Source organism: Telopea speciosissima, chromosome 7 (genome assembly GCF_018873765.1).
Source record: "Telopea speciosissima isolate NSW1024214 ecotype Mountain lineage chromosome 7, Tspe_v1, whole genome shotgun sequence".
Classification (NCBI taxonomy): domain Eukaryota; kingdom Viridiplantae; phylum Streptophyta; class Magnoliopsida; order Proteales; family Proteaceae; genus Telopea; species Telopea speciosissima.
The window spans coordinates 32583666-32610014 of NC_057922.1; the positions used below are offsets into that span (position 1 = coordinate 32583666).

The window sequence follows — 26349 nt, forward strand, 5'->3', positions numbered from 1 at the left end:
CTTTCTATATTTTAAAAGTTTGATGGAATTTTATTAAACCCTACTCTATCACTACCACTTAGCTACACAAGGATATCGCACGGAGAAACATGAATTTTATACTTTAATATTTCTAATTTAAGCGGAAGTAGGTTCTTAAATTTTTTCAAACTTGTAACAGGTTGGACTAATCATTGGGTTAACTATATGATTGGAGTAGGATTATGCAAACCACTCTGAAGCCATGAATTTCCATCCCCAACTATGAAAACACACACACACACACACATATATATATATATGGATGGTATCCTCAGGATACAATTGAGGGATATCCTTTTGAATATTTTTAGCTCAACTAAATACATCAAAAAGTCATCAGTGTAATATGAACTGGTAACTTTTTGTGCCACTTTGCTGCCCACATATGTAGCTGTGCAAAAATAGACTCACCTTACAAGTAAGTTCTCCTTGGAAACCCCCCGCAACCAGAAAATTGTCCTTGACTGCAAGTGTGCTAATCTGGGTCTGTGTAAAACCTTCTAATAAACTCCCTGCATATTTCTAGATAAACAAAACAAAAGAAGTTCTCAGCAAGCTGCATTAAGCATGCCCACAAAAAGAGAGGGGGGGGGGGGGGAGTATGGAACCAGAACAAGAAGATAAGATCAAAAGGAAAACAGGAACACCACAACATGGAAGTGGAAGAGTCAAACCTCAGCTGGAGCCACATGTCCCGAAAAGTTGAGGACCTCTGATGAGTTGCAAGATAGTGAGGACCAGTGAATAACTGAATAGTTTGACATTAGATATACATCATGTTTCGAAGTGGCCCAAACCAAGTTCCGGAGCTGCAAATAAAAAGGGCATTGTTGATCTAAATAGTGAAATTCAAGTATATAATCTAATGCAGAAATTAACTTAAGAGAGCAGGGAAATTTAGCTAATGTGTAACCAAGAAGAAAAAGGAGAAACAATCAAGTACTAAAACATTCTCAAATGCATCCCCTATAAAAATCTATGATGTATGGACACCTATACAGGTGTTACATAGGCGTCGTGTGACATGGACACAGCAGCTCCCAAAATCCAGATACGTGGACAGGTTTCTGCAAATTTAATTGGTCAGTTGCACTTGACATGTATTTGAATATTTCCATATGGGTAATCCAAGTTCCTTCCCAAAAGTGAAAGGCACCCTTGCATAAGCAATTACGCACCGTTTAACATGTAGATTATGGAATAGTACTTCTATTATCTGGTGCCCCTCCCCCACCTCAAACATTTTTTTTTTGTACAGGTAAGCTTGATTGATGAGAACCCAGACGAGTTATCCCTTTTTAGGTCGCTTATGGGGCCACTCAAACAATTAAAACCAAGTACTAAGGCAATAATGGCAGTTTGGTATATAACCAGAAAGTTTAAGGAGTTTCTTGGCTGCAAGGACACAAAGGGGTTAGCATTTATAGTATGAGGCTACACTTGGAAAGGTATGTAAAGTATGGACAAAATAGACTAAAGGAAAATAAGAGGGGCAGTTTAGAGAAAACAAGAGAAAAGTAATTGCATCAAAGAGGGGAAGAATGAAGTGAGATTATCTTCTTCCTCCAAACTCGATCCAGAAAACCAGTGGGAAGAAGAACTGGTTCCAGGCTGGAAACTACTACTCGCAGAATCCAATCAATGCGAAGTTTTAGGGATATGTTACTAACCTAATGGCCTCTTGATTCTTCTCAATATCTATCCCAATCAGCAAGTAAAGAAGAGGAATTTAAAGTGTGAAACTGAACCTGGCGGTAAACAGAGAAACAACTCTTTGTGATGCTTTGGTTCTCACCACTGGATAGGGTTTAAGGGGTGAGGCTCTTAAGGGTTTGTTTGCCCAGAGGTGGGTTGCCTTTGACTCAAATCTCAGAGCGAAAGAGTGAGAAGAAGTAGAGATCGATAGCAACAGTTCAGGTTTCTGGTATCACTGGAACAGGGACACCGGGAAGGAAAGAATAAAAGAAGAAGAAATTGAAAAAGTGAGCATTAGATCGCACAGAACAGATGTGGGGGGGGGGGGGGGGAGGGGAGACACACGCACTGACCACCAAGGCTCTCATAAAATCAAATCATTCCATTCTTTTCAATCCGCCTAATGAATTGGGTACAAGCATATATATAAAAAGCAATTAAGAGTTTCCTAATAGAAATCTAAAAGAGAAATAGCATTAAAAAATCTATCTCCTTGATACCTAACCCAATCAAAATGGAATTAAACTCTAAAATCAAAAGGAATGAAACCCCTAACGAAAAGATTACAAGATAAATCCCAACTAATAAAAACCCTAATAAATTAATTAATTAAATATCCTACTGAACCCAAAAAATTGGATCCAATTCTCGATCTGGATTCTCAAACGGGTTTGAACCAACACATAAAAGCGCCCCTGCATCATTGAGCCTTGCCCATTTGTACGTGAGATAAGACTATAGCTTAGGTGAAAAGGTAAGTAGACAGTACAACTAAAGGCAAAGCACGCAAGTATATGTATTAAGGTGTATTTTGATTCATGTTAGTAAAGCAATTTAAATGAAACAATCAACAAAAAATTTAAGATAGAAAGGAAACATCCATGTAAGACCATGTTGAGCCAGATTAAAGGCAAAACGCAAAGCGGGGTCTAAACAAGGTCTACTTGTGTCCATGCAAGTGCCCGACAGAACACATGTGTGGACACATGAGAAATCTATAAGGGAATTGTCCGAAAGATATGTTTCCTATGCACCTGAAGAACTTAGAGTTGATGGCTTGTCCTCCCCAATTGAGGCATCAATTGGAGTTGGATTGAGTGACGATCAATATAAAATCAAATGTAGTATGCATGGTGATTGTGTACATGATCTTCTTGAAGGGGTTGCTCATGGGAAGATCCTGGATTTGGATGGTGACACAATGGAGGTATCCTAGCTTACTCATTTATTGAAGTGTCAATTTTATCTGATGGCAATTCTTATTATTCATTTATAGTTTCTTCAATCAAGAAGGCGGGCCTTGGTGCAACGGTAAGGTTGCTCCATTGTGACCAAATGGTAACAGGTTCAAGTCTGGAAACAGCCTCTCTGTGAAAGCAGGGGTAAGGCTATGTACATTCTGACCCTCCCCATACCCCACAGTGACGGGAGCCTCGTACACTGGGTACGCCCTTTATTTTTTTTAACACGACAACTGACATGAACATGACAGTAAAATAGGCAAAACATATTTTTTATGGCAAACAAAATGCTTACAACAGGTTCTGCTATCCAGATGTGTTCCAGCAAAGATCAACAAGCAGAAGAAATTATGCAAAGTTAATCTATATAGAATTAGAATAGAAGAAAATATAATACTAAATTAAGAAAGAAATATTAGGGAGTCTTTGCTTTTTTATGACAGATAGATTTCAAGTTGATAGGACCTGATGTGATGAACGATTGAATTATTCTTTCAATATAACTAATCACACAAAATATAGCATTCTCAAAAAAAGGGAGCATGCCACCCAAACACAGACAGTTCCAACAAAAACATAAGTTTGATAACCTTGACATTGGGGACCAGCAAGAGAAAAAATGCACTCATGCATGCACAAATAACTGAATTCATGTAAGATACAACCCCCCCCCCCCCCAAAAAAAATTAATGACAAGTACAAAGCTTTGTAATTTTGAAGGAAGACACACACACACACACACGGATGCATACATTCACAATATCACTTGAAAAGGCAACTAACCTGGAAATGTAGAATTGTGGGCTTCACCAGCCTTGTATTGTGCTGGAATTCATAGTAGTTTCCACCCTTCTCCATGGGTTTACATGCCTAAATAAACCAATATTATCAATATTTCCTTGTCCACCACTCAAAAGTATTGAGAGCAAAAAAAGTAAAAAAAAAATTTTTTTTTTGGGGCGGGGGGTGGATGAGGTAAAGGATGAAGAACAGTTGAAAATAAAATAAAATAAATTATGCAAAAATATCTTTCAAAGAGTAAAAAGAACCTTGTCTATAACTTCCCCAGATGAAGGGATGTTCTCATAATTCTTGTACTGTTCCAACCTTGTTTGCCTGTATTTCTCCCTTGTAATATTCAATCTGTTCCATGGTATTCCTTGAATATCGGTTCCTTTCCGTGCTTGCGCAGATGATATGTCAATTGCCTTTGTAAGCTACAAAATTCAAGATATCACCAAATCATAAAGGAGAGATACAAAAAAGTATGCCAATAAATACAACAAAAGAATAGAAAAGAAACCAACCATATCATAGTCATCAAGCTCTGCTTCTCCATCATCTCTACCATAGTACTCTTCATCCATCTCATCCACAACATCGGCCATCTCTCCCTCGTCAACCATGTAATCAAAATCCGCCCTTCGATAATATGACATGCTATGTATCTGTAATTAAGCAAGGAACTCATTAGGATAAAATTTTCAAGACTTTTTCAGAATTCCATTTGTCACAACGGTAAAAACAACAATCTTTATGTTATAAAAGCCCAAAAAAAACTCTTTGAAAAATTCAAAACGGTAAAACACTACGGGATGAGGAAACAATATTTATACAAATCCTTGATAAAAAGTGATGTACAATCTGCCCCCATTCAAATGCTAACCTTGGGAAGTTAATGGCTTACACCAAGAGTTGTACTATATATCCAGTGGCTAACAATATGCATATATATACCCTTTTCTTAAGTTTTTGAAACCATTCTGTATCTACTCCAGGGATACTAACAAGCTAAGCATCCGATAGTACAGTAAATGGAACGGAGAGTGTTCAAATCAATTTTCTTTCTTCTTCTTTTCTCTTCTTTCCAAACCAAAGATCAATGGGGAAATTAATAACGGAGTTTCTGGAACTAACAGACAGAACAGCTAACCGCAATCTAGTAACAACCAAGCTATGCAACATTAACTGCATGTACGCTACAATGAAAATAAATAAAAAGTAAGAAAAGCAACCAGATACATCCTAGGGTTTCTGCAACGTTAAAGATTAAAATTTTTTATTCCACTGAAACCTCTCGATTCACTAAGGTTTACACAGAATTCGTTGGGATGTCGCTCTGTAATCTTTTCATGTCTGCCCCAACTCTAACCCACCAGGAAAAAACAGATACTGCAATAATTTTAGGTAATAAAAAATAAAAAACTTATTCCCTAAAACTCAAACCCAAAAATTCCATAAACCCTAGCTTTTCAAGAAGTCACAATAACAGAACATCAAATAGATTGCCTGTAACAAAACCTAATAAAAAACAAACATTATCGAAAAGATGGTAAAACAAAATTTTTTTTTAAAAATTACAATATGCACATCAAAAAAAGAAATTCTACCTTCGAAATGAAGATTTCTAAAACCAAAATCAGGGCAAAACCTTCTCTTTGAATCTCTCCTTTTCTTCTTCACTCTCTCTATTTCTCTCTCTCTCTCTCTCTCTCTCTCTCGTCGAAAAAGACGTCTCCTTTATCCGAAGAAAATGATGGCATGAAGAGCGTGTTTATAAATAATGAGCAAACTAACAATGCGCTTTAACTGATACTACTAAAAGAAGCTAAAGAATTATGAACCGTTCGATTCAGATAATCATGGAGTTAAAGTTTTGAAAGTAATCAGATTCGACGGCTGAGATCCCTAAAGTGATACGGTATGAACCGAGCTCGGTACTTCAGAGTTCAGACAATAAAGAAAAAAAAAAGGCTCCCATGCATGGATCCAAATATGCAACAGAGACACGTGTCACGTGGTCATGGACCCTATTGTTAATGAGCAGTACCAAACCTGTAAGGATTAGGATTGGGGGAAATTTGTGGTGTGTCGAGGATATATCCCTACCGTCAGAAACGAACGGTTTAGATGGGACCCATAAATGTCCAATCAGTTCCACTTTGTGAATACCACGTGTGACTGGGAATCTAAGATTTATCAAGTTGCAAAAAGGTCCACCCAAAAAAATCCAAAAGGAAAAGAAAGAGACTGATGCAAATTATGAAAAGAGTGAGAAAAGATTGTGATAAGAAGAGAAGGTGGGGATTGTGATGGTGATGATGGCTATGTAATAAGCACTTCACTACCATAGCTAGTTAAAATGGGAATGGTGAAAAAAAATTCAGAAAAAGATCTCTACTGGATAGTGTTTTCTATGCCTTTTCATAGGGTCCCGTGAGATGACGTCTCTGCCTCCTGGGTAGATACCTAAATGTACTCACCCATTGGCCTAAACGCTTGTGTAGAGATAAATACTTGGTCATCTAGCTCTTGCAACAGTGCGGGAGCCAATGAGAATACGTACATGGGCACGGGATTTTTTTATTTCAAGACAGGTTGGATGGTAATTTTGCACACTCTGATGTCTAGGCGCAAAAACCATGCTACCAAGCAGCATTTTTTTTCCCATAATATATATATTATGAAACAAATCATGTCTTATTAATTAAATATTAATATTTAATGTGTAAATCATAAGGTTTTTACCATTACATTAATTCTTCTAGAAATAAAAGATTTAAGTTTCTTTTTTTTTCTCTTAATGTTGCAGTTGGAACAATTAGATCCAACCTTAGAGATTCATTCCAATTTAACTGATATTTTTAATACTCTACATTGATTATTTCAAGTTGAAGAGACATTATGGTTCCAAAAGTCTCAGTCATTACTATGTCACTCAGGGTAATTGTAATACTAAGTATTATTATACTATGACTATAGTTAATAATCGAATTTGTTCCACTTTATTTTATTTTTTTTGGGTGAAAGAATTTGTTCCATTTAGTGCATCAAAAATTTTGAGGGCCATATGGTTTTTTAGCCCAATCGTATTGCAAAAGTTTTTCTTACCAGTTCAGTTCTATTTTTCAAACCTCAAATCCCATTGGATCTATCTTTGATGGAGTGTCTCTTTCCTTCTATTATAAGTCAGTCTGGTAATGATGTCTTTGTTACATTACCATCTTTGGATAAGATCACAGATGTTGTTTTCAATATTGGATCATACGAGGCCCCTAGTCACAATGGTATGTGTCTCTACAGTTTTTTATCACAAATGGTGGGATATTATTCATCTTATGTATTTACTTTTGTTCATTATCTATTTATTTATCGATGTTTCACTCCTACTTAGCACCAATCATACCCTTTTGACTCTTATTCCCAAAAAAAGAAAAAGGAAAAGAAAATGCCATCTTGTCAGAGGATTTTCGACTCATTAGTTTTTGTGCGATTGCGTATAAAACTATTTCAAAACTCCTAAAAATTATTTATGGGGTTTCTTGGAAAACATCATTTCTCCCTTCCAGATTGCCTTCATTAAAGGGAGACAATTTTGTGACAACATGATTGCGGCGCATGAGATTTTCCATTATATGCATCGATGCAAAGAGAAACAGGAATGGATAGCTATTAAGTTCGACATGTCCAAGGCTTACAACAGATTAGAGTGGAGTTTCATTAGAGCCATTTTTTGAATTTTTAGGCTTTTCATCTCATTAGTGTGTGCAAGTACCGCAGTCCTCAGGATGACGGTTCCTCAGCCTTATAGCGATAAGGATTAGCCTTTGATGAATAACGATGTATCATTCTGATACATCATCATGGGGATTGGGATCACGCTTCATAAAAAATGGAGTCGCCGCCTAGGATTAGAGCCTAGGATCCAGTGGGTGTAACCCCATCCGAGATTAGCAGAAAAGGTTACGTGATTCCATACGGTCTGGTCAGAGATTCAAGATAATTAGTCAGGTTACGAGAGTGGGAAGGTGTTAGGCACCCATCTCACCCGGGTAAACCGGTCTTTCTACTAGACGCTTATTTTTGAATATTTTCCCTTAACAATATATCATATACTAACATGCAAGACTAAATTATGATGCACTAATCATGACAAAGAAAGAAAAATCATTTACTATGTATACTAAAACGAGTTACTTTAATTATCTACATTATGCCAAAATAACAAAAAGGAAAGAGACAAATACCTATCAAGAAATGAAAAAAATGAAATAAAATACCAAATACGAAATATGCAATGTCCCCTGGCTCAAGTGGAGACGGATGATCAGCTTGCCTCTCTCTTGTCGGACAGAGTAAGGACTATATGAGATGGGTATCGTTACTCAGACTTCGGACAGAGTAATGGTTGTATAAGGGATTCTCGTTATCTGAATGCAGACAAAATAACGGCTGTGAGAGGTGGTTTTCGTTATCCATATGAGAATGGAATAACGGTTTGATTGGAATGGGAGCACTAGTCACTCAAGTGGGGTAATCGACGGATCTACCCATAGCTTAAGAAAACTACTCGAAATCACTCAAAGTGGCTTAAAAGAAGGCAAAAAGGCTAAGAAAACGAATTGAGAAAGTCTCCCTCACCCTCTTTTTCTATCCAAATGGGGGAGGGGGACCCTCCTATTAATAGGGGAGCCCCACAAATCACGACGCCTTGGATGACGTCACTTTGGTGACGTCTGTCCTTTTCCACAGCTTCGTGGTGGGTTACCACGGCGCCGTGCTCTGGGCATGACATCACCAAACAATTTTGGGTTTTTCTGGGCCAGTTTGGGCCTATTAGGCTTTTTTCTGGGTTTTTTCCTCCCTTTTGACTCTCCATAAAATTTTCTATCAGGGGGCTCCGCCTCCCTACACCCTCGCAAGGGGCTGCCTGCCCCCTAGACCCCCACAGCCCGCCGTAGTTGAGGAAGGTGAGCAGTACCTCCTTCAGCATTTAGTAAAATGGTGTTATAAGTCATTTTTAGGGATGTCAGGGTGATTTGGCTCAAATGTAGGGGCAAGAATCCTTCTTGAGAGAGATACCGATGTCTGTTTGTGTCCAGTTGTCATCATTGCTCGGGGTGACAAAATTCAATGTCTACAGTGTGATTTGATTATTTATTTAATTTTATCAATTTCTTATTTCATCAAATTAAAAGATTGTGCTTTTAAGTTTTTTGAACCCTCGAGATGTATCAAACAAGGGTGTCCTTTGATTCCTATCTTCTTATTTTAGCAATGGAAGGACTTTCTCATTTAGTTGAAGTCTATAGGGACCTCAAATTATTTAAAGGCATTCAGATAGCTCGTGAGGCCCCATAAGTTATCCATTTGTTTTCTACAGATGATACATTATTTAATTTTCGAGCTTCTCTACAAGTTATTGACACTATTAAAGTTGTTTTAAATCTTTTTGAACCCTAACAAGACTATGCATTAATAATAATTGTGTTTTTCAGTAAAAATACACCATCTCCTTTGAGAAGACATATTTATAAATATCTTGGGATGACTAAGATCTCTCTGTCCTCCACATACCTTGGGGTTCCTCTTTTTCTTAAAAGGGTCAAAAAGAATAATTTATATGCCTTTGTTCCATAAAGTGCACAATAAACTCACAACTTGAAACTCTTCTCTCCTTTCTCAAGTTGGATGTACTATCTTAACTAAATTAGTGTTGGGTTCCATGTCCACTTATTTAATGTTATGTTTTCTTATTCCCAGTATTATTTGCTCTTCTCTTGACTCTATTGATGCAAAGTTTTAGAGGGGGATCCAAAAAAGAAAGGCAACTGACCTTGATATCCTGACTCAAATGCGTAAACTAAAATCCTATAGTTGTCTAAGATTTCGATCGAGTCACATCCATAACCAAGCCTTGCTTGTGCCTCTGGGATGGAGACTAATTACTCAACTTTCAACCCTCTAGGCACAACTTTTGAAAACAAAATATTTCCCTACTCCTATCTGTTCTCTCCATTCTTAGGAATATTCTATGTTGGAAGGTAGGTGTAGAAAATTCTATAGATATCTGGAAAGACCCTTGGGTTTCCAAATTGGTCTCACAAACTCATTGGTGTTGTAACAATTCCTAAGCCTTTGTTTTGTTCTGTAACAAATTTGATTGTTGGACGATCTTGAAATATCTCTTTAATTCAATCTTTGTTATTGTTGATGTTGCAAGCCTTATAAGGAGAGAGCATTCAATATTCAGCATCTAAGATAGAAAGACCGTTTAACCGGGCAAGGTGGGGTGCTAATATCTTCCCACACTTGTAACCTGACCCTTTACCCATTTTCTTACCAGACCATATGGAATCACGTAGCCCACTTCCGCTCACCCCGGATAGGGTTGCACCTATTGGGTCCTAGGCCCTAATCCTAGGTGGCAATTCCATTTTTTTTTATGAAGCATGATCCCAATCCCCCATGATGATATATCGAAATGATACGACATGATCCATCAAAGATCATTTGTCACCATAGGTTACGAATCCCTGAAGGGGATGCCTCCCAATGAACATTCTCCTCGGTGAAACCGAAATCAGGACTGCGGTACTTACAATACCCTTGGTTGAGATAACCATTATCCTTACAATGTGTTTAATATCCACGATTCATACCCTTTTCATAATATGATTCACAATGTGTTTAGTGCCAAAGTCAAAGTCTCACGTAGTGACAATGGCATTGAATACATTGATGTGTCCTTTCTACGGTACATTGATTCTCATGGCATTCTTTCTCAAGCTTCCTATGCTCGGACCTTGAACAAAATGACATCTCGGAGCGAGAAAAGTCACCACCTTCTTGATGGTACTAGGGCACTGATGTTTACAAATCATGTCCCTAAGTTTTTATTGGAAAAATGCGGTTCTTATTGCTGTTTTACTTATAAATCGGGTTCCTTCTAGTGTCCTCCACTTCAAAACTCTGATTAGCCAACTTTCGGATCCATCTCTTGCCTCTCACCTTCCCCCCAAGGTATTCGATTGTGTCTGTTTTGTGCACAACTCTTCCCCTTCTCGTTCCAAACTGGATCCTCGGGCAATTCGTTGCATCTTCTTAGGGTACGCCACCTCCCAAAAGGGGTACCGGTGCTATCATCCTCCCACTCGGAAGATGTTTGTTACCATGGATGTCATTTTTCATAAGACCAAACCCTATTATCAGTCATCTCTTCAGAGGGGGAACATCAATTGGAGGAAGAGATTCCTTCTAGTACCCCTCTTGTGATTGATATTGTTCGTCTTCATGGAGAGAGGCCTATTCCAAGTGGCAAGGACATCATCACCTATATGTGAAAGAGAGAAAAGTAGCCTACCCTACCTGGCCCTATTTTACCATCTCCATATATGCCTCTTGAGTTAGATCTGCCACGTAGTCTCTCTCCAGGTAACATTTCCTCTCCTTCTTCTGATGACCTTCCCATTACTGTTAGGAAAAGTGTCAGATCATGTAACTTATACCCTATTTTCAATTTTGCGTCCTACAAGTCATTATCACCTTTCTATTGTGCCTTTGTTTCCTCATTGTCCTTTGTATCTATTCCACTGGACTAGAAAGAGACTATCTTAGACCCAAAATGAAAAGATGCTATAGTAGAAGAAATGCATGCCTTGAAGAAGAATGATACTTGGGAGCTGGTCCCTTGTTCTGATAGGGAAAAAAAAAACTAGTAGAATGCAAATGAGTATTTACCATCAAACAAAAGGCAGATGGTACTATTGAAAGGTACAAGGCCCGATTGGTAGCCAAGGGATTTACACAGACTTATGGTATTGATTACCAAGATACCTTTGCTCCTGTTGCCAAAATGAACTCCATTCGAGCAATACTTTCTTATGCTACAAACCTTATATGGAACCTTCAGCGACTGGATGTCAAGAATGCCTTTCTAAATGGGGATTTGGAAGAAGAAGTCTACATGGACATCCTACCTGGTTTCAGTTCAGACTCCACAACTGGTAAAGTATGTAGACTCTAAAAATCTAGTTATGGCCTCAAAAAATCTCATCTGGTTTGGTTTGGTCATTTCCAGAAGGCTATGCTGAAGTTTGGGTACAGACAGAGCCAGGCTGGCCACACTTTGTTTGTCAAACACAAGGAAAAAAAAATCACTGCCCTTATTGTTTATGTAGATGATGTAATCATAACGGGCAATGATGGTGCAGAAATCTCCTTATTGAAGATTTAGTTGGCAGCAGAATTTGAAACTAAGGATCTTGGACAACTTAGATACTTCTTAGGAATTGAAATTGCCTGCTCTACAAAAGGCATTTTCATCTCCCAAAGGAAGTATATCCTAGACTTTGTAGGAAGATTGATTTACCTATCTCACACTAGACCAGATTTTGCCTATGTTGTGAGAATTGTTAGCCGATTTCTTCATGACCCAAAGGCTCCACATCTTGAAGTTGAATACCGGATTCTTTGGTATTTAAAGTCCTCTCCCGAGAAAGGTCTATTCTCTAATAATAGCAGCTTGAAGTTAGAATCATTTACTGATGCTAATTGGACAGGGTCCATAGATGATCGGCGTTCCACCTCTAAATACTATACCTTCTTAAGAAGAAATTTGGTCACATGGCGTAGCAAGAAACAATTAGCTGTATCCAGGTCAAGTGCAAAAGCTAAATACCGAGCCATGGCACAAAGTTTGTGAACTGCTCTGGTTAAAGATCATTCTCAAAGATTTGGGTGTTACTTTTGAAGACCCCATGAGACTACTATGACAACAAGGCTGCAATCAACATCGCCCATAATCCAGTTCGACATGATCGAACTAAACATATTGAGCTGGATCGCCATTTCATCAAGGAAAAGCTTCAAGAAAGTCTGATATGCATTCCTTTTGTCACTACTGAATATTAATTGACTAATGTTTTCACCAAGAGTTTAACTTCAAAATCATTTCATCCTGTCGTATTCAAGTTGGGCATTCAAAATATCTATGCACCAACTTGAGGGGGAATGTTAACAGATGACCCATTGACCCGTGACCCGGACCCAGATACATTAGAGTGTCTCGATTCATTATGCACATGTTAATTATTTGTAATGATCTATGATTATAAATAAAGCGGTGACCTCTATCTATTTGATAAGCCAAAATTATTTTTTTCTCTCGTCTTTTTCAACTGATTGTGTCTTCTTCTTTTTTTAAGAGTTAATTCTTTTTATTGAAGGTCCATTTTACAAACTTGGTGTCTTGAAAGATGATGGATTTGGCTAATCTGGATTTGGACCCCCCACATTGATTACTGGTGGACATTAATTTTAATGCATTTTCTCAGCTTCATTGGGGATTCCATATATGTAAGAGTTTGTTTGCAGTAGAACTGCAAAAACAGTATTTGTCTCACTAATGAACTTCCCTTCTACTATTATTATTTTAGCATCAGATGAACTCAGGTAAAAATTTTCTAAGCAACTGGTTGCAGAGGCTGGTCTCTTAACAAAGGACATGAACTGTTACCTGAAATTCCATAATTACCTTCTTATACGAACATGCTTTGACTTATTTGTTCATGATTTTGTGTGAACTGAATATTCTTTACAATATTGGATATTCTAAATTTAAATTAGTTCATCTTGTGAATAGAAGGTGCAGCCAGCAGCCATGAGCACTTGGTCTTCTTCACTCTGAACTTTGGGTCCTATCATCCAACTTTGTATTTCCATCACTCGATTTGCTGTACTGAAGCAAGCTCGCGTATGTCCTGTCCCACACTCCTATGAAAAGAGACTCATCATCTGGACTCAACGATACACCAGAGATCTCCCCAAAGAAATCAATCTCTTGCCGCTTTTTATAATCCACTTTTGTGCTATAGATATGGACAAAATCCGCAGGTTCAGCGACTGCCATGAACTCCCCATCCGAGGAGAAATGGATTGACCGGACAGCACCCAGGTTTCCCTTGAGGATTGCCACAGGTGTTGATAGTTTTCTAAGATCCCATACTCGGCATGTCTTGTCCTGATTCCCAGTGGCAAAGGTGCGGCCATCCGGGTGCCATGCTGAAGCAAATGAGTAATCTAGATGACCAGCCAATGTTGCCACCGTCTGCATCATCAAAAAGATTTTTTTTAAAAAAAAACAAAAAACCATTATGAGATACATCCATTGTTTTCCACTACACCATGTGTTTCAAACTTGGCCACCACATAAGGGGGGAGGGAAAAAAGGAACGAAAATGGAATGATCGTACTACTAGAACCAATATACCTACCTTCCCATTTTGTGAATCGACAAGCAAAGCATCAAGGTGATCTCCCACAACTGTGATAAGCTTACGATCTGGACTCATGGATGTGTGCTGCAACAAGTTTACACCATAAAAATGAACTATTCTAGTGACATTTCAGAAACCGAAACGATTATCAAACTCCTACTACTGAAACCCACTAATAATAATTAAAATGGGTGAAGGACTAACATTCACTGGCCAAGGGAAGCGGAAGTGGTTCAAAAGCTGAAACTTCTCCATGTCAAATTCTCGTATGCCACAATCATTATTTGATGCCATGAAATGGACTATACCACTGCAAACAATTTCTAAATCAGATTTTGACTTTTCAAAAAAGATATACCTATTATATAAATTTAGAGAAACGGGGAAAGGAGACAACACCTCAAGCTATCATATATGTCGATAGCATTTGTGATTGCATTGTTGTCATCAGATGTTGTCCGTGTACAGAAGCTAACTCCCCTTTGATCTAAACGCTGCAGAATAAGATCAAAGAGAAGACATGGTACCATGAAGACGAACTTCAAGGAAATAAATACATAACAAATAGGTATTGACATATTCCAGCAAAACTATAAATGGGCATTGTGGGTCCTCATAGAGAAAAATATCAGGCAGACACTTTGTTAACCAAATGGATGCGGACACCTTTTAACAGATGCACGCAAATGTCAAACACAGCGGTATTCATTTTATTATTCTGTCTTCAGCATCATGGTCACCCAGCTGGTTCAGGCCAAGGTCGCCCAGAAATTCCCACAGGTGCGGTGGAGAGAAACTAATTTTAGACAAAGCAGATAAATTCTTTCAAAAAAGTGACAATTTTTTCTGCCAAATCTTAGTGCGCTTGTAAGGAAACATTCCCAGGTTCTTCCCTGTTGATGTAGATAAGTCACCTAAGGCTTATTTTAGTGGAAATAAGCTTTGGGTTGGGACATATATGCATTGGGACTTTGATCCCATGGGTTTATTTTGTAATTGGCCAATTTAAGGAGCCTAAAATAAGGGTAGAAAGTAGTAAAACGGGATTTACTTTATTAGTTTAGTTAGAGTCCTATATTGAGTCTGTTTTCTTTATTATTTCACCTTCCTTAGTCAATTTAGGTTACCTTATTAGTTAATGATAGGGTTAGGCCTTTCATTTTTTAGTGTCCAAGTCTATTTTTGAGTAATCAATATAAGTTTGTACGGGAGGCCAGCATTGAACACTAATTTGATCAATGAAATATTGGCTTTAGCCTTTGCTGAAATCCTGAGATAGGTTGGGTGAGACGTCCAGACTGAGATAGCTATCCCCTCCATTGGTTCTTGATTCCAAATCCTAATTGAGTTTAAGTGCTACAAGCTGCTGGGATTTCTTTCAACTGATTGTCACATTGATTTCTTGAAGATTATTACATCAAGATCAGCGTTGCTTCAACAAGTTACAAATTTGTAATTTTTTTTTTTATTTGTTACTTCAACCAAGGAAATTGTTCCCTCATTTGACTTTCCATTGTTCTCTTGTTTCCCTTATTTTTAGTTCCCATTGTTCTCTTGGTTCCCTCATATGATTTTAGTTTCCATTGCTCTCTTTTTTGTTCTCTGGAAATTTTCTATTTGATCCTGCCTGGGATTAGACCTATTCAGGTTCTAGTCTTACATTACATGGTCACTAAGGATGAAGATTGGCGCCGCAACAGTAACTTCTAGACCCGCGTGAAGTGTAATGTAGTCTTAAATTGGTAGAAGACTAATTAGGAGAAAGTAAACCAGGATCTATTATAAACAGGTGGATCAACTAGGTCAAAAATAGGGTTTTGGTGAAATTAGGGTTAGGGTTTGATGTATGGGTTATGTCAAGTTAAGGTAGGGGAGTCTATCAATGCAAGTCCTGAGATGTATTGATGGCTGGAAGTGAGTAAACTTGAATGGGCAGCAAGTTAGGGTTAGGGTTTTGGGTGGTTTTGGAAAAGAGGAAAAGATGGATTTCTAGGGTTTGGCTGGACAGAAGTTAACCAAACTTGCATGGTTTTCTTAGGAGGGTACGAGGGATAATCGGTCAGATATGTAGACTGTTATGACGGTTGGTTTGGGCTGGGCGGAAATTAGGGTTTTGGGTTTTGATTTGAGATGAGGGGGAATTAGTGTTTAGAGTGAGAGGATGGAGCTAGGGGCAGAGGTGGTAATTCAGTTCTGGTTTGGTGTGGTTTTAAAGGGTGGATTGGTCTGTGCAGGTTTTAGGTTATGGGAAAATTAAGAAACAAAAGGGGGAAAACTAGGGTTGGGGTTGTAGAGGATTAGAAGAAGAATAATGGGAATGGGGAATGTTTCAAACTCACTGTAGTTGCTGAATTATCTTGGCAGAAGCTTGTTTGTAGGAGAAACTTGAATAAAAATTAGATCTTGAACTTGAACTTGAATAAAAATCAGATTTTGAACTTGAACTTGAAGGAGATCTTCAAAGAATTGAAAAAAAACTTCAAAAGAACCACTCGGGCTTCACACCGCAAGGTGTCAATTGGATCAAACACCAATCCCACCAATGAACCACCCGCGCTTTCCACCGCAAGGTGTCAACCGGATCAAACACCAATCCCACCAGCCTTGATTAAACACAAGACAAAAAACTTCAATGGAGAAGAAGAGCAGCAAAAGCTTTTCATTGATATCAAAATTCGTGTCCAATACTTGCCCCCCCCCCCAACCTTATAACCTTATATAAAAGACTTAAAAATAGACTCCTACACTAAAAGGGAAAAGCCTAACCCAATCCTTAATCTATTAGATAACTTAAATTGACTAAGAAACTGAAATAGACTCAAAACAGAGTCCTAATCCAGCCCAACTAAACACTTAAAAGAAAACTAATAAAATCACTTAAATTCAACCATTAGTTGAACTGGTACAATTTATGAACAAAAACACACCAAAATAAAACTAAGTATGGAACTAAAACAACTAATCCCGTGTGCAACCTAATTACCCATATTTTAGGCCCATAAAAGTTGCCTATTACATAGAAAACCCATGGGATCAAAGGCCCAACATGTATACAACCTAACCCTAGACTTATTCTTAATAAAACGAGCTTATTTTGGTGATGGATCTGCATCAAAGTGCAATGGCCAATTATGTAGCATGGTGATAGATGGCAATAGTTGCACTAATGTCATCTCTGAAGATGTTGTTCGTATGCTTGGACTACAAATAACCACATCCAAATCTCTATAAAGTTATCGGGTGAACAACACCAATCTCAGGATTACTGATAGGTGCTTGCTCACATACTCTATTGGTGAGTTTGTGGATACAGTCAATGTGACGTACTCCGTCTGAAGGTGTGTCATATTCTTCTTGATCAACAGTGCCTATTTGATAAGAATGCTCAACAATGTGAGCATGTGAATAAGTACTCTTTCAAGCACAGCAACAAAGAAATGAAGTTTCTCCCTGCTTCTTTATTTATACATCGTAATCCATCAATGGAAAACAGAATTGAATAGAAAATTGTTTGGATGCAGCCCAATGTGAGTGAGGTGTGATTGTGAATGTCTGTCTCCTCTTTCCCCTACTATTCTGAGTTCTTTCTCAGCTTTCTCCCTCTTCTCTAACCGACTCCCCACCACGTGGTAACTGCCACAAAGACCACCACTTGTATCCCCATACTGAGCACAACTAATGTATACACTTATGGTACATCTAATGCTTTTACCTAGTAGAGTTGGTATGATCAAGAAATCACTCAAGAATTTAGGACTTATTAGAGGAGACACAACGAGGGCAGGCCTTGGTGCAACGGTAAGGTTGCTACATTGTGACTAAGTGGTCACAGGTTCGAGTCTGGAAACAGCTTCTTAGCGAAAGCAGGGGTAATTGTGTACATTATGACCATCCCCAGACCCCGCAATAGCGGGAGCCTCATGCACTAGGTATGCCCTTTTTTTAGAGGAGACATAGACACATGCATCCACATGGCCCAGATGTCACTTCATTATGGCTAGATGACCAGTCTTATGTGTAGTTCTTTTTATTATTTTGCTGTACTTTTATTTGGGGCCAGACTATTATCTTATTTTGTTGTTCTGTTGTTATTATGTTGTAGTGGGCTCGGCCCAGCCTGGCAGACCCGCCCGAGCCCGCCCGACACATTTAGTAACCGGGTGGTCCCGGTGTGGGGTCCCAGCCCGTCGAGCGCCCGACCAGACCGACCGAAGCCCGACCTTCTAGCCCCGTCTAAGCCCAACCCATTAGGATGCCATAAGCGTTTGATTTTTGTTTCTGTTCTCAGGATTAAAACTTTAAACTTACAATTTTAAAGTACACAAAAATTTTATTGGTTAAGTTCTACATAGCTATGGAGAAGATCCATCTCTAGTAGGAAAAAATTTTGAGTTTGAAAATAATGCATGAGAAAGCAGCTAAGAATGCTCCTGGTTAAGCACAACTCATAAAATAAAATCTCTTTAAAAAACTACCACAGATGTTGATTCAGATTTCTTGATAAATGGAAAGGCTACCATAGTTGGATATTTTTAAAGAGGACAAGCCCACAGTTACATTAAATTCCATACAAAAACTCCATGAGCAATGAACTCTGGTGCTCTAAATCTAATTTCATGCATGGGTAGTGATCAAGGTTTAAAATCTCGTTTCGTTTCGGTGTTTCGGTCTGACCGAAATTTCCGAGATACCAAAATTTCCGAAACGAGATGACCGAAATTTTCAAAATATTGCATTTTTCCAATTCAATGTTGCATTTCATTTCGACTCGACCGAGATTGTTATACCCGCACCCCGGAATATAATTAATTATTAATTCTTCCTTTTGACGTGTAGATACCGTTGCCATGTATGCGGGTGACCTGTTCTCCATGATGGTCAAACCCAGTTACAGAAACATTGACCACAGTACGGGCTTGCCTGTGGAGGAAAGATTCCTCAACCGTCAGTGGGGGAAATTCGTTGACGGTGACTTTGTTGATTTTCCTCCAAGTACTAGTCCGGGAAGTGAAGAGTTCCAGAGAGAGAATCCTGGACCGTCGCCTCAATTGGACACTTCGTTCAGTGATGAGCTTGGCATTGCTGTGGCGAAGCTATTCGGGGTCATGAGGGACAAACCATGACGGCTAAAAAGTAAGTTCTAGCCCTTAATTTTATTTATTTACCCTTTCTTTTGATGTTCTCGAAGTACGGGTCAAGGGTTGAACCGTCCGAACTATTTTATTGAGAAAGGAATATTTCATTGTGGGTCCCACTTACCTTGGGAAGCAATGGACTTATACCCATCTCATGTGGACCCATCTCTAATTAGATCCTATTTCCTAAATAGAACCACGGGTCGACCCATTTAGCTCTTGACCCATTTAACTTAAAGGACCCAAGGCTCATTTTCTATAAATAAGACTGAAGGGGGAGAGAGCATTCATTTCTCTTTACTTCTCCCATCTAACCTAAATCGTGGAGGAGAGAAAGAGGAGTGAAAGAGGAAGGAGAAAAGGAGGAGGAAGGTGGAGAAGCTTGGTTGGAGGTTGAGACCCCACTTCTTGGAGCCATAAACATGGAGCTCTCCTATTCTTGGGGTAAGTAAGCCATTAAATCCTACACCTCTTCCTCTATTTTGGGTTTTAAAGTTAGGGGAAATGGGAGAGACTTGACCTAGGGTTCTCTTGGAACCCAAGGAATCGATGGAACCTCTAAGCCTAGGCTATGGTGGAGTTATTTCACTCTATTACAAGCTCTAAGCCTAAGCAATCTCTTTCCATTTGAGAAATCTAGGGTTTCTACCCTATTGTGCCTTGGATTAGGTTCTTCTTGGGTTTCCTCTTGAATCCCGCGGATTGAATGGACCTAATGAGGCCTTAGAGCCCTAATGGGCATAGGAAGGAGCTTCCTTGGTGTTCCTATGCTTTTAAATTACTTGGAAATGGAACCCTTGGAAGGAGGTCCCTTGGATTTTGGACCTGCAGGTGTGAGGTTTTACATGTGGCTTAAGACCTGCAAGAAACCACCCTGAGAAGGCCCCTGGAAAGCTAGGATTTATGTGCAGTTTCACTTCCTGAGACAAACCACTTGTGCAACCGCACTTGACTAAGACTGTTCTGAGCCCCTGGTTTTCCAGGATTTACCTGTGGTTTCAGGAATTGGGCATGAGACCACCCCTGAAACCACCCTACCTCTGAAACCTTATGCTTAAGTAATTTGTGAGAGACCTTTTAGGGATCCTTTCCCTTTGCTTGTTTAACCTTATTTTTACTCCTTGCTTCGGTTTAATATATCCATCTTGTGGCTTATTGCTTGATCGAGGCAACAACTTATAACCTTGGTGCTTGGCATATATAGTGAGTGGGATTGGTTCTTGTTTGGGCTTGCTATTATCTACATGTATCATACTAGTAGAATAATTATTAAGCATGCTTGTGCATTTTGCATATTTATAATGATGTTGTGGTTGCTTTTCATTTCTTATCGGGTCACGGTGTCGGTGAATGCCGGTGCCGAACCCCGAAATAACTATCTATATTACCTCACTTGATTGTCATATTAGATTGCACGATAGGGCTTGCATGTAGTATACCTGCGGTTAGGACTTTTATTCCCCTATGCTACGACCCTTGCCAACAGGGGTTTAGGTGTTGGATAACCAAAGCCCGGATTCTGTGGTGTGAGAGAGAGCCAGTCATGGTAGTGATGGTTATATTAGGGTCTGCCACTGGGATGTTTTGGTGGCATTGTCCGGCGTAGGCTCCCGGGTGGCAATTGAGGATTCATTGTGGTGATGAATGAAGTGACCCACAGTGCTTCCTGAATTGTCACAGTAGCATATGCCTTGACTTAGTTGTTTGATAGGTGGAAAATTAATTTAACATATGCATGCACCATGGACTATGTGAATTGTGTGTTTGTGCATCCCCATCCCCTCACTGGCTCAGTGGAGCTAACCCCCCCGTGTATACACTTTTTAGACTATGATGCAGATGGTGGTTACTTCGCGGGACTCGAGGTTCAGTCCGCAGGGTATGATGACATTGGTGCCAAGGAGCCGGACGCTGTGTTTGAGGAACATGGCGACGGGTGTCCTTGCGATGATTGTGCCTACGGGCCTTGAGGATATTTGGGACTTGGTCCCTTTTTTATTACTTTTGGGGCTTAGGCCCATGTATAAACATTTACTGTTATACCTTTTGATAGTTATTAGATGGTCATTGGAAATGTAATTAACTACTGTATTATCATATAGCCTTTGAACATCTTGTAACTATTTGATTTTATACGCTTCCGCAATACTACTGATCTTTGGAATGTATTATTCCCTTTTTCCGCATTCTGATATTATATTGTGCTAATATTGGTTATGACTATGCGTTAGGATATTGTGTCAGTGATCCGGGCAGCTTAGTAAGATGACACGCGTCGTCCTACTCACCCTTCATATTGTATTATATTCCTTGACAGGAATAGGGGCGTGACAGAGATACTCGAAATTCTCGAAATCTCAACTGAGACGAAACGAGTTTTTGTACTATGGTAGTGATTCTGAAAACAGCTTGCTACTCTAGTTCACATCGGGTTTTTTTTTTTGTTTTTCTTTCTTTCTTTCTGATGGAGAGATAACATTCCGATGAATCTGTGGCTGCACTGTTTAGAGCCCAGTTACGGCCCGATCATGACCGAGCCTGTCCAGGCCCGGCCCGATTATATAAACGGGCGGTCAAGGGTGCAGGCTTTAAGCACCGTGAGGCCCGGCTAAGCCCGACCGAGCTCGACCGGTTGACACCCCTATGTTGTAGTTATATGGGTAATTATTTTAGGAAATAATTGTTTAGAGATATAAGATGTAGTTATATGGGTAATTATTTTAGGACATAAATGTTTTTTCTTTTGCAGGTGTAATGATATGAGGCCCTTTGTACTCATTATGAAAAGACAATTAATGAATGAGAGTATTTGGAACTCGTGAGATTACTCACTTTTTTCTGCAGTATGAGTGACTGAAATTCTTGAAGTGAATCCAAGATGGTGTGAAGCCAACATAGTTGTCATGGCGTCTAGGCGACCTAAGGTGCTGGAGTGGGTCCAAAATCAAGGCGACACCAACAAGGTGACCAAGGAGTCCAAAGCGCCCGTCTAGGCGACCAAGGCACCTAGACACCTAGACGACGCCTTGACAACTATGGAAGCCAAGATACAAATCTATCTTCTTCTTCTTCTATCCATATCAAACTCTATATCTAAAGCAAACCATCCTCTTCGATCCCCCAAATACATTGTTGTTTGTATCATAATATTTCTCCCAACCTCCACTTTCATTTCTCAAGAGCCTTCCATTTGTTCTTTCAACTAATCAACCCATAAACCCCTATAAATCATACTTTTTTGGCTGGAATAGGACTATTGTAATGAAAGATGTGGTACAAAATCCCTTGACCCTCCTAAGCCAAATCTCCAAGAAACCTAATTTTCCTTTATTGCCTAGACTTGAATATTGCTAAATTTCTTACCAGTTCTTGTATCAGTCCCAAATTTTCCAAATTTTTTTCTCAACTTCAGGCCCCCCAAATACCTTGGATATTCTTCTACTGACAACAAGGAGGTCTTGAGGGCATAATCTTAGGAGTTAGGTAGTGACTTGGCACTTATTCACACCATTCTAACCCATGGGACAGCAAAGGCAGGTACTGATCTATCATGTTTCTTTTATTAAATTTTCTTTCACATACTTGGCATGAAATTCTGCACATCTGATTTGTATTTTCTTTCTTTATGGCTGCAGTTGTTGAGAAGTTCTGCCTGTATGCTGAGATATATGAGTTGGATACCCATCCAAGCCTTCCTACCTTCAGACTTCAGTTAGGATAACTTTCTAGGTTTCCCAAACTTGTACTACACCATGGTAGCAGGGTCAGAGTCAAGATTTTAAATCTCGTGCACCACATTTAGCAGATATTCCCCCCTTGATCAAAGTAAAGGTTTTTTACTTTACTTTCCTTCACACTTCTCTTTTATATTTTAAAAGTTTGACGGGATTTTATTAAACCCTACTCTATCACACTACCGCTTAGCTACACTAAGGATATGGGCTTGGAGCAACATGAATTTTATACTTTTAATATTTCTAATTTAAGTGGAAGTAGGTTCTCAAATTTTTTCAAACTTGTAACAGGTTGGGCTGGCATTGGGTTAATTATATGATTGGAGTATGATTATGCAAACCACCCTGAAGCCATGAATTTCCATCCCCAACTATGAAAACAAACATATACATGGATGGAATCTTCACGATACAATTGAGGAATAGCCCTTTGAATATTCTTGGCTCAACTAAATAAATCAAAAAGTCATCAGTGTAACATGAACTCGCAACTCTTTGTGCAACTTTGCTGCCCACATATGTAGCTGTGCAAAAAAAGACTCACCTTACAAGTAAGTTCTCCTTGGAAACCCCCTGCAACCAGAAAATTGTCCTTGACTGAAAGTGTGCTAATCTGGGTCTGTGTAAAACCTTCTAATAAACTCCCTGGATATTTCTAGATAAACAAAACAAAAGAAGTCCTCAGCAAGCTGCATTAAGCATGCCCAAGGTGATGGAACCAGAACAAGAAGATAAGACCAAAAGGAAAACAAAAACATCACAAAGTGGAAGTGGAGGAGTCAAACCTCAGTTGGAGCCACATGTCCCGAAAAGTTGAGGACCTCTGATGAGTTGCAAGATAGAGAGGACCAGTGAATAACTGAATAGTTTGACATTAGATATACATCATGTTTCGAAGTGGCCCAAACCAAGTTCCTGAGCTGCAAATAAAAAAGGCATTGTTGATCTAAATAATGAAATTCAAGTATATAATCTAATGCAGAAATTAACTTAAGAGAACAGGGAAATTTAGCTTATGTGCAACCAAGCAGAAAAAGGAGAAACAATCAGTACTAAAACATTCTCAAATGCTGCCCCTATAAAAATCTATGATGTATGGACACCCATACAGGTGTTACATAGGTGTCGTGTGACATAGACACAGCAGCCCCCAAAATCCAGATACATGGACAGGGTTCTGCAAATTTAATTGGTCAGTTGCACTTGACATGTATTTGAATATTTCCATGTGGGTAATCCAAGTTCCTTCCCAAAAGTAAAAGGCACCCTCACATACGCACCGTTTGATATGTAGATTATGGAAGAGTACTTTCAATTATCTTGAGCCCCTCCCCCACCCCCAACCTCTTTTTTTTTGTACAGGTAAGCTTGAGTGATGCGAACCCAGGTCAAGTTATCCCTTATAGGGTCGATTATGGGGCCACCCAAACAATTAAAACCAAGTACTAAGGCAATAATGGAAGTTTGGTAAATAACCAGAAAGTTTAAGGAGTTTCTTGGTTGCCAGGACACAAAGGGGATTAGCATTTATAGCATGAGGGTACACTTGGAAAGGTATGTAAAGTATGGACAAAGTAGAATAAAGAAAAATAAGAGGGGCAGTTTAGGGAAAACAAGAGAAGTAATTGCATCAAAGAGGGGAAGAATGATGTGAGGTTATCTAAGGTGTATTTTGATTCATGTTAGTAAAGCAATTCAAATGAAACAATCAACAAAAAATTTAGGGAAATTTACGAAACACCCCCTGAAAATGACCCCCTCATATTTAAAATATCACCCCCTCTACACTAACGGTGTTAGTCTGCTGTTAGTTATTGGTGTAAAAGGACTATTGTACCCTTGTACTAAATCATTAGAATTAAATTTACAATACTACCTTTTCCTATTCTTCTCATCTTGTGTTTCTTCGAACCCTAGCCGACGCCCGACGGTGATACCCCTGCCCCATTGCTCAACGCCATCTCTGTCTCCGTTCACAGTGGCAGCCACCGGGTGGCCAGGGGGTGATTGCAGGTCCAAACCCTCACCCTTCACGGCTTCACCCCTACCCTAACTGCTGCATCTGCCGCCCCTTCTTCTTCTCGGCTGTAGATTTTCGTTTGTTTGTTCATGGCAAAATTGGAGTTGAGGCGGATCCAGATGTAACGGCGAAGGCATTTTCTTTTGATCCTCCGTTTCTTTTCTTCTCGATTTCTTTTTGTTTCTCCTGAAATCTCTCTTCTCTAAGAATGATCCTCTCTCTGATTTTTCTCACTCTCTCTTCCTGATTTTTCTCTTCTGAAACCCCTCCCCCAAAATCTCTCTTTCAGTTCTGTTTCAATCCATCAAATTGAGATGGCAATTGGGTTAATTTCATCATTCAGGTCAACCAAGCCAAAAAAAACAAATCTTGATTTTACTGTTTAAAGTTTAGGACTTTAAAGATTCAATTTTGGTTCCTGTTCTGTTTGATGGGGATAGATTGTAGATTAGATTATAGAATGGCCAAGTTCAAATTTTAGAAAACAGAGTAAGAGCCTTTGTTCACTGATCTTATAGAACTACTACTACTACTGTTCACTCAGATCAGTTGCAGAGATTGTTTTATAAATTGGAATCACTTTGTTCCACTGTTTAGTAAACAAAAAAAAAAAAAGAGAGACTCTTTTCTTGTTCTGAATTCAAATGGGTCATTTGAATCTGTGAAAACAATTCAGAGAAGAAGAAGACACAAAGATCCAAACGTACAACAAAACTGACAGTTTTCTAAAAAATCTTCCTTCTTCAAAAGCAGGGCCTCGAAACCTCAGTTCTGCAAAAGTAAGAAGCCCTTTAATTAGGTTTAAGGTGCAACTATAATATTTAGAAAAGAAAAAAAAAAAAGTTGAACAACTGTTGAAGAACAGTGGAAAAGTTGTGATAGATTTAAACAAATCAAGCAAGCAAAACTAAGGATTTTGCTATGAGGCGGAAGGAAGAGTAGATGAGAGAGAAGGCCTTGAACTCATACACTATTTGGAACATGAATTGCAGAGGTGGGGATTGAATCAGGGTAGTTCAAACCCTAACTCCATCCGGTTTAGCAATTTGGGGAAGAAGGAGAGGGAATATTCCCTCTCCAATTCCTTATTTTAATTAAGAAAAAAAAAAAAAAAAGAGTACATGTTGGGTTTTAAGATCTAAGGGTAAAATAGTAATTATACTCTTCTCAAGGGTAGTTTAGGGTTTTCAAAAAATTTAACTAGCTGACTTCATCAGTTAACTAACGGTAGGGTCTAATTTGAGTATAGGGCTCTAATGCAGGGGTTGATCTGAGTATCGGCCCATTTTCAGGGGGTGTTTCATACATTTCCCAAAATTTTAAGATAGAAAGGAAACATCCATGTAAAACTATGTTGAGCTAGATTAAAGGCAAAACACAAAGCAGGGTTCAAACAAGGTCCACTTGTGTCCATGCAAGTGCCCAACATAACTCGTGTGTGGACAC

At 39.0% G+C, this 26349-nt stretch overlaps 1 protein-coding gene and 1 long non-coding RNA gene across 6 annotated transcripts in view; one reads left to right on the plus strand and one right to left on the minus strand.

Annotated features, from left to right (window-relative positions):
- On the plus strand, positions 1-23342 carry LOC122667403. The gene is made up of 2 exons (XR_006333794.1): positions 1-131; positions 23146-23342. It is a non-coding gene; the product is annotated as an uncharacterized LOC122667403 (long non-coding RNA).
- Positions 1-26349, minus strand: part of LOC122667401 (uncharacterized WD repeat-containing protein C2A9.03-like) — a 33581-nt gene that overhangs the window by 5006 nt on the left and 2226 nt on the right. The window contains exons 1-6 of one of the 5 annotated variants that reach the window (XM_043863668.1): positions 16629-16632; positions 4265-4405; positions 4007-4174; positions 3741-3827; positions 696-830; positions 433-543 (exon numbers count right to left, since the gene is read on the minus strand). In XM_043863668.1, coding sequence (XP_043719603.1) covers positions 433-543; positions 696-830; positions 3741-3827; positions 4007-4174; positions 4265-4396 — 633 coding nt within the window. In that variant the 5' untranslated portion in view covers positions 4397-4405; positions 16629-16632. Of the gene's footprint in view, positions 1-432; positions 544-695; positions 831-3740; positions 3828-4006; positions 4175-4264; positions 4406-5347; positions 5430-16628; positions 16633-23427; positions 23539-23668; positions 23804-26349 lie in introns of those variants that run through there. The other 4 variants (XM_043863667.1, XM_043863666.1, XM_043863670.1 and 1 more) reach the window with 4 other exon arrangements.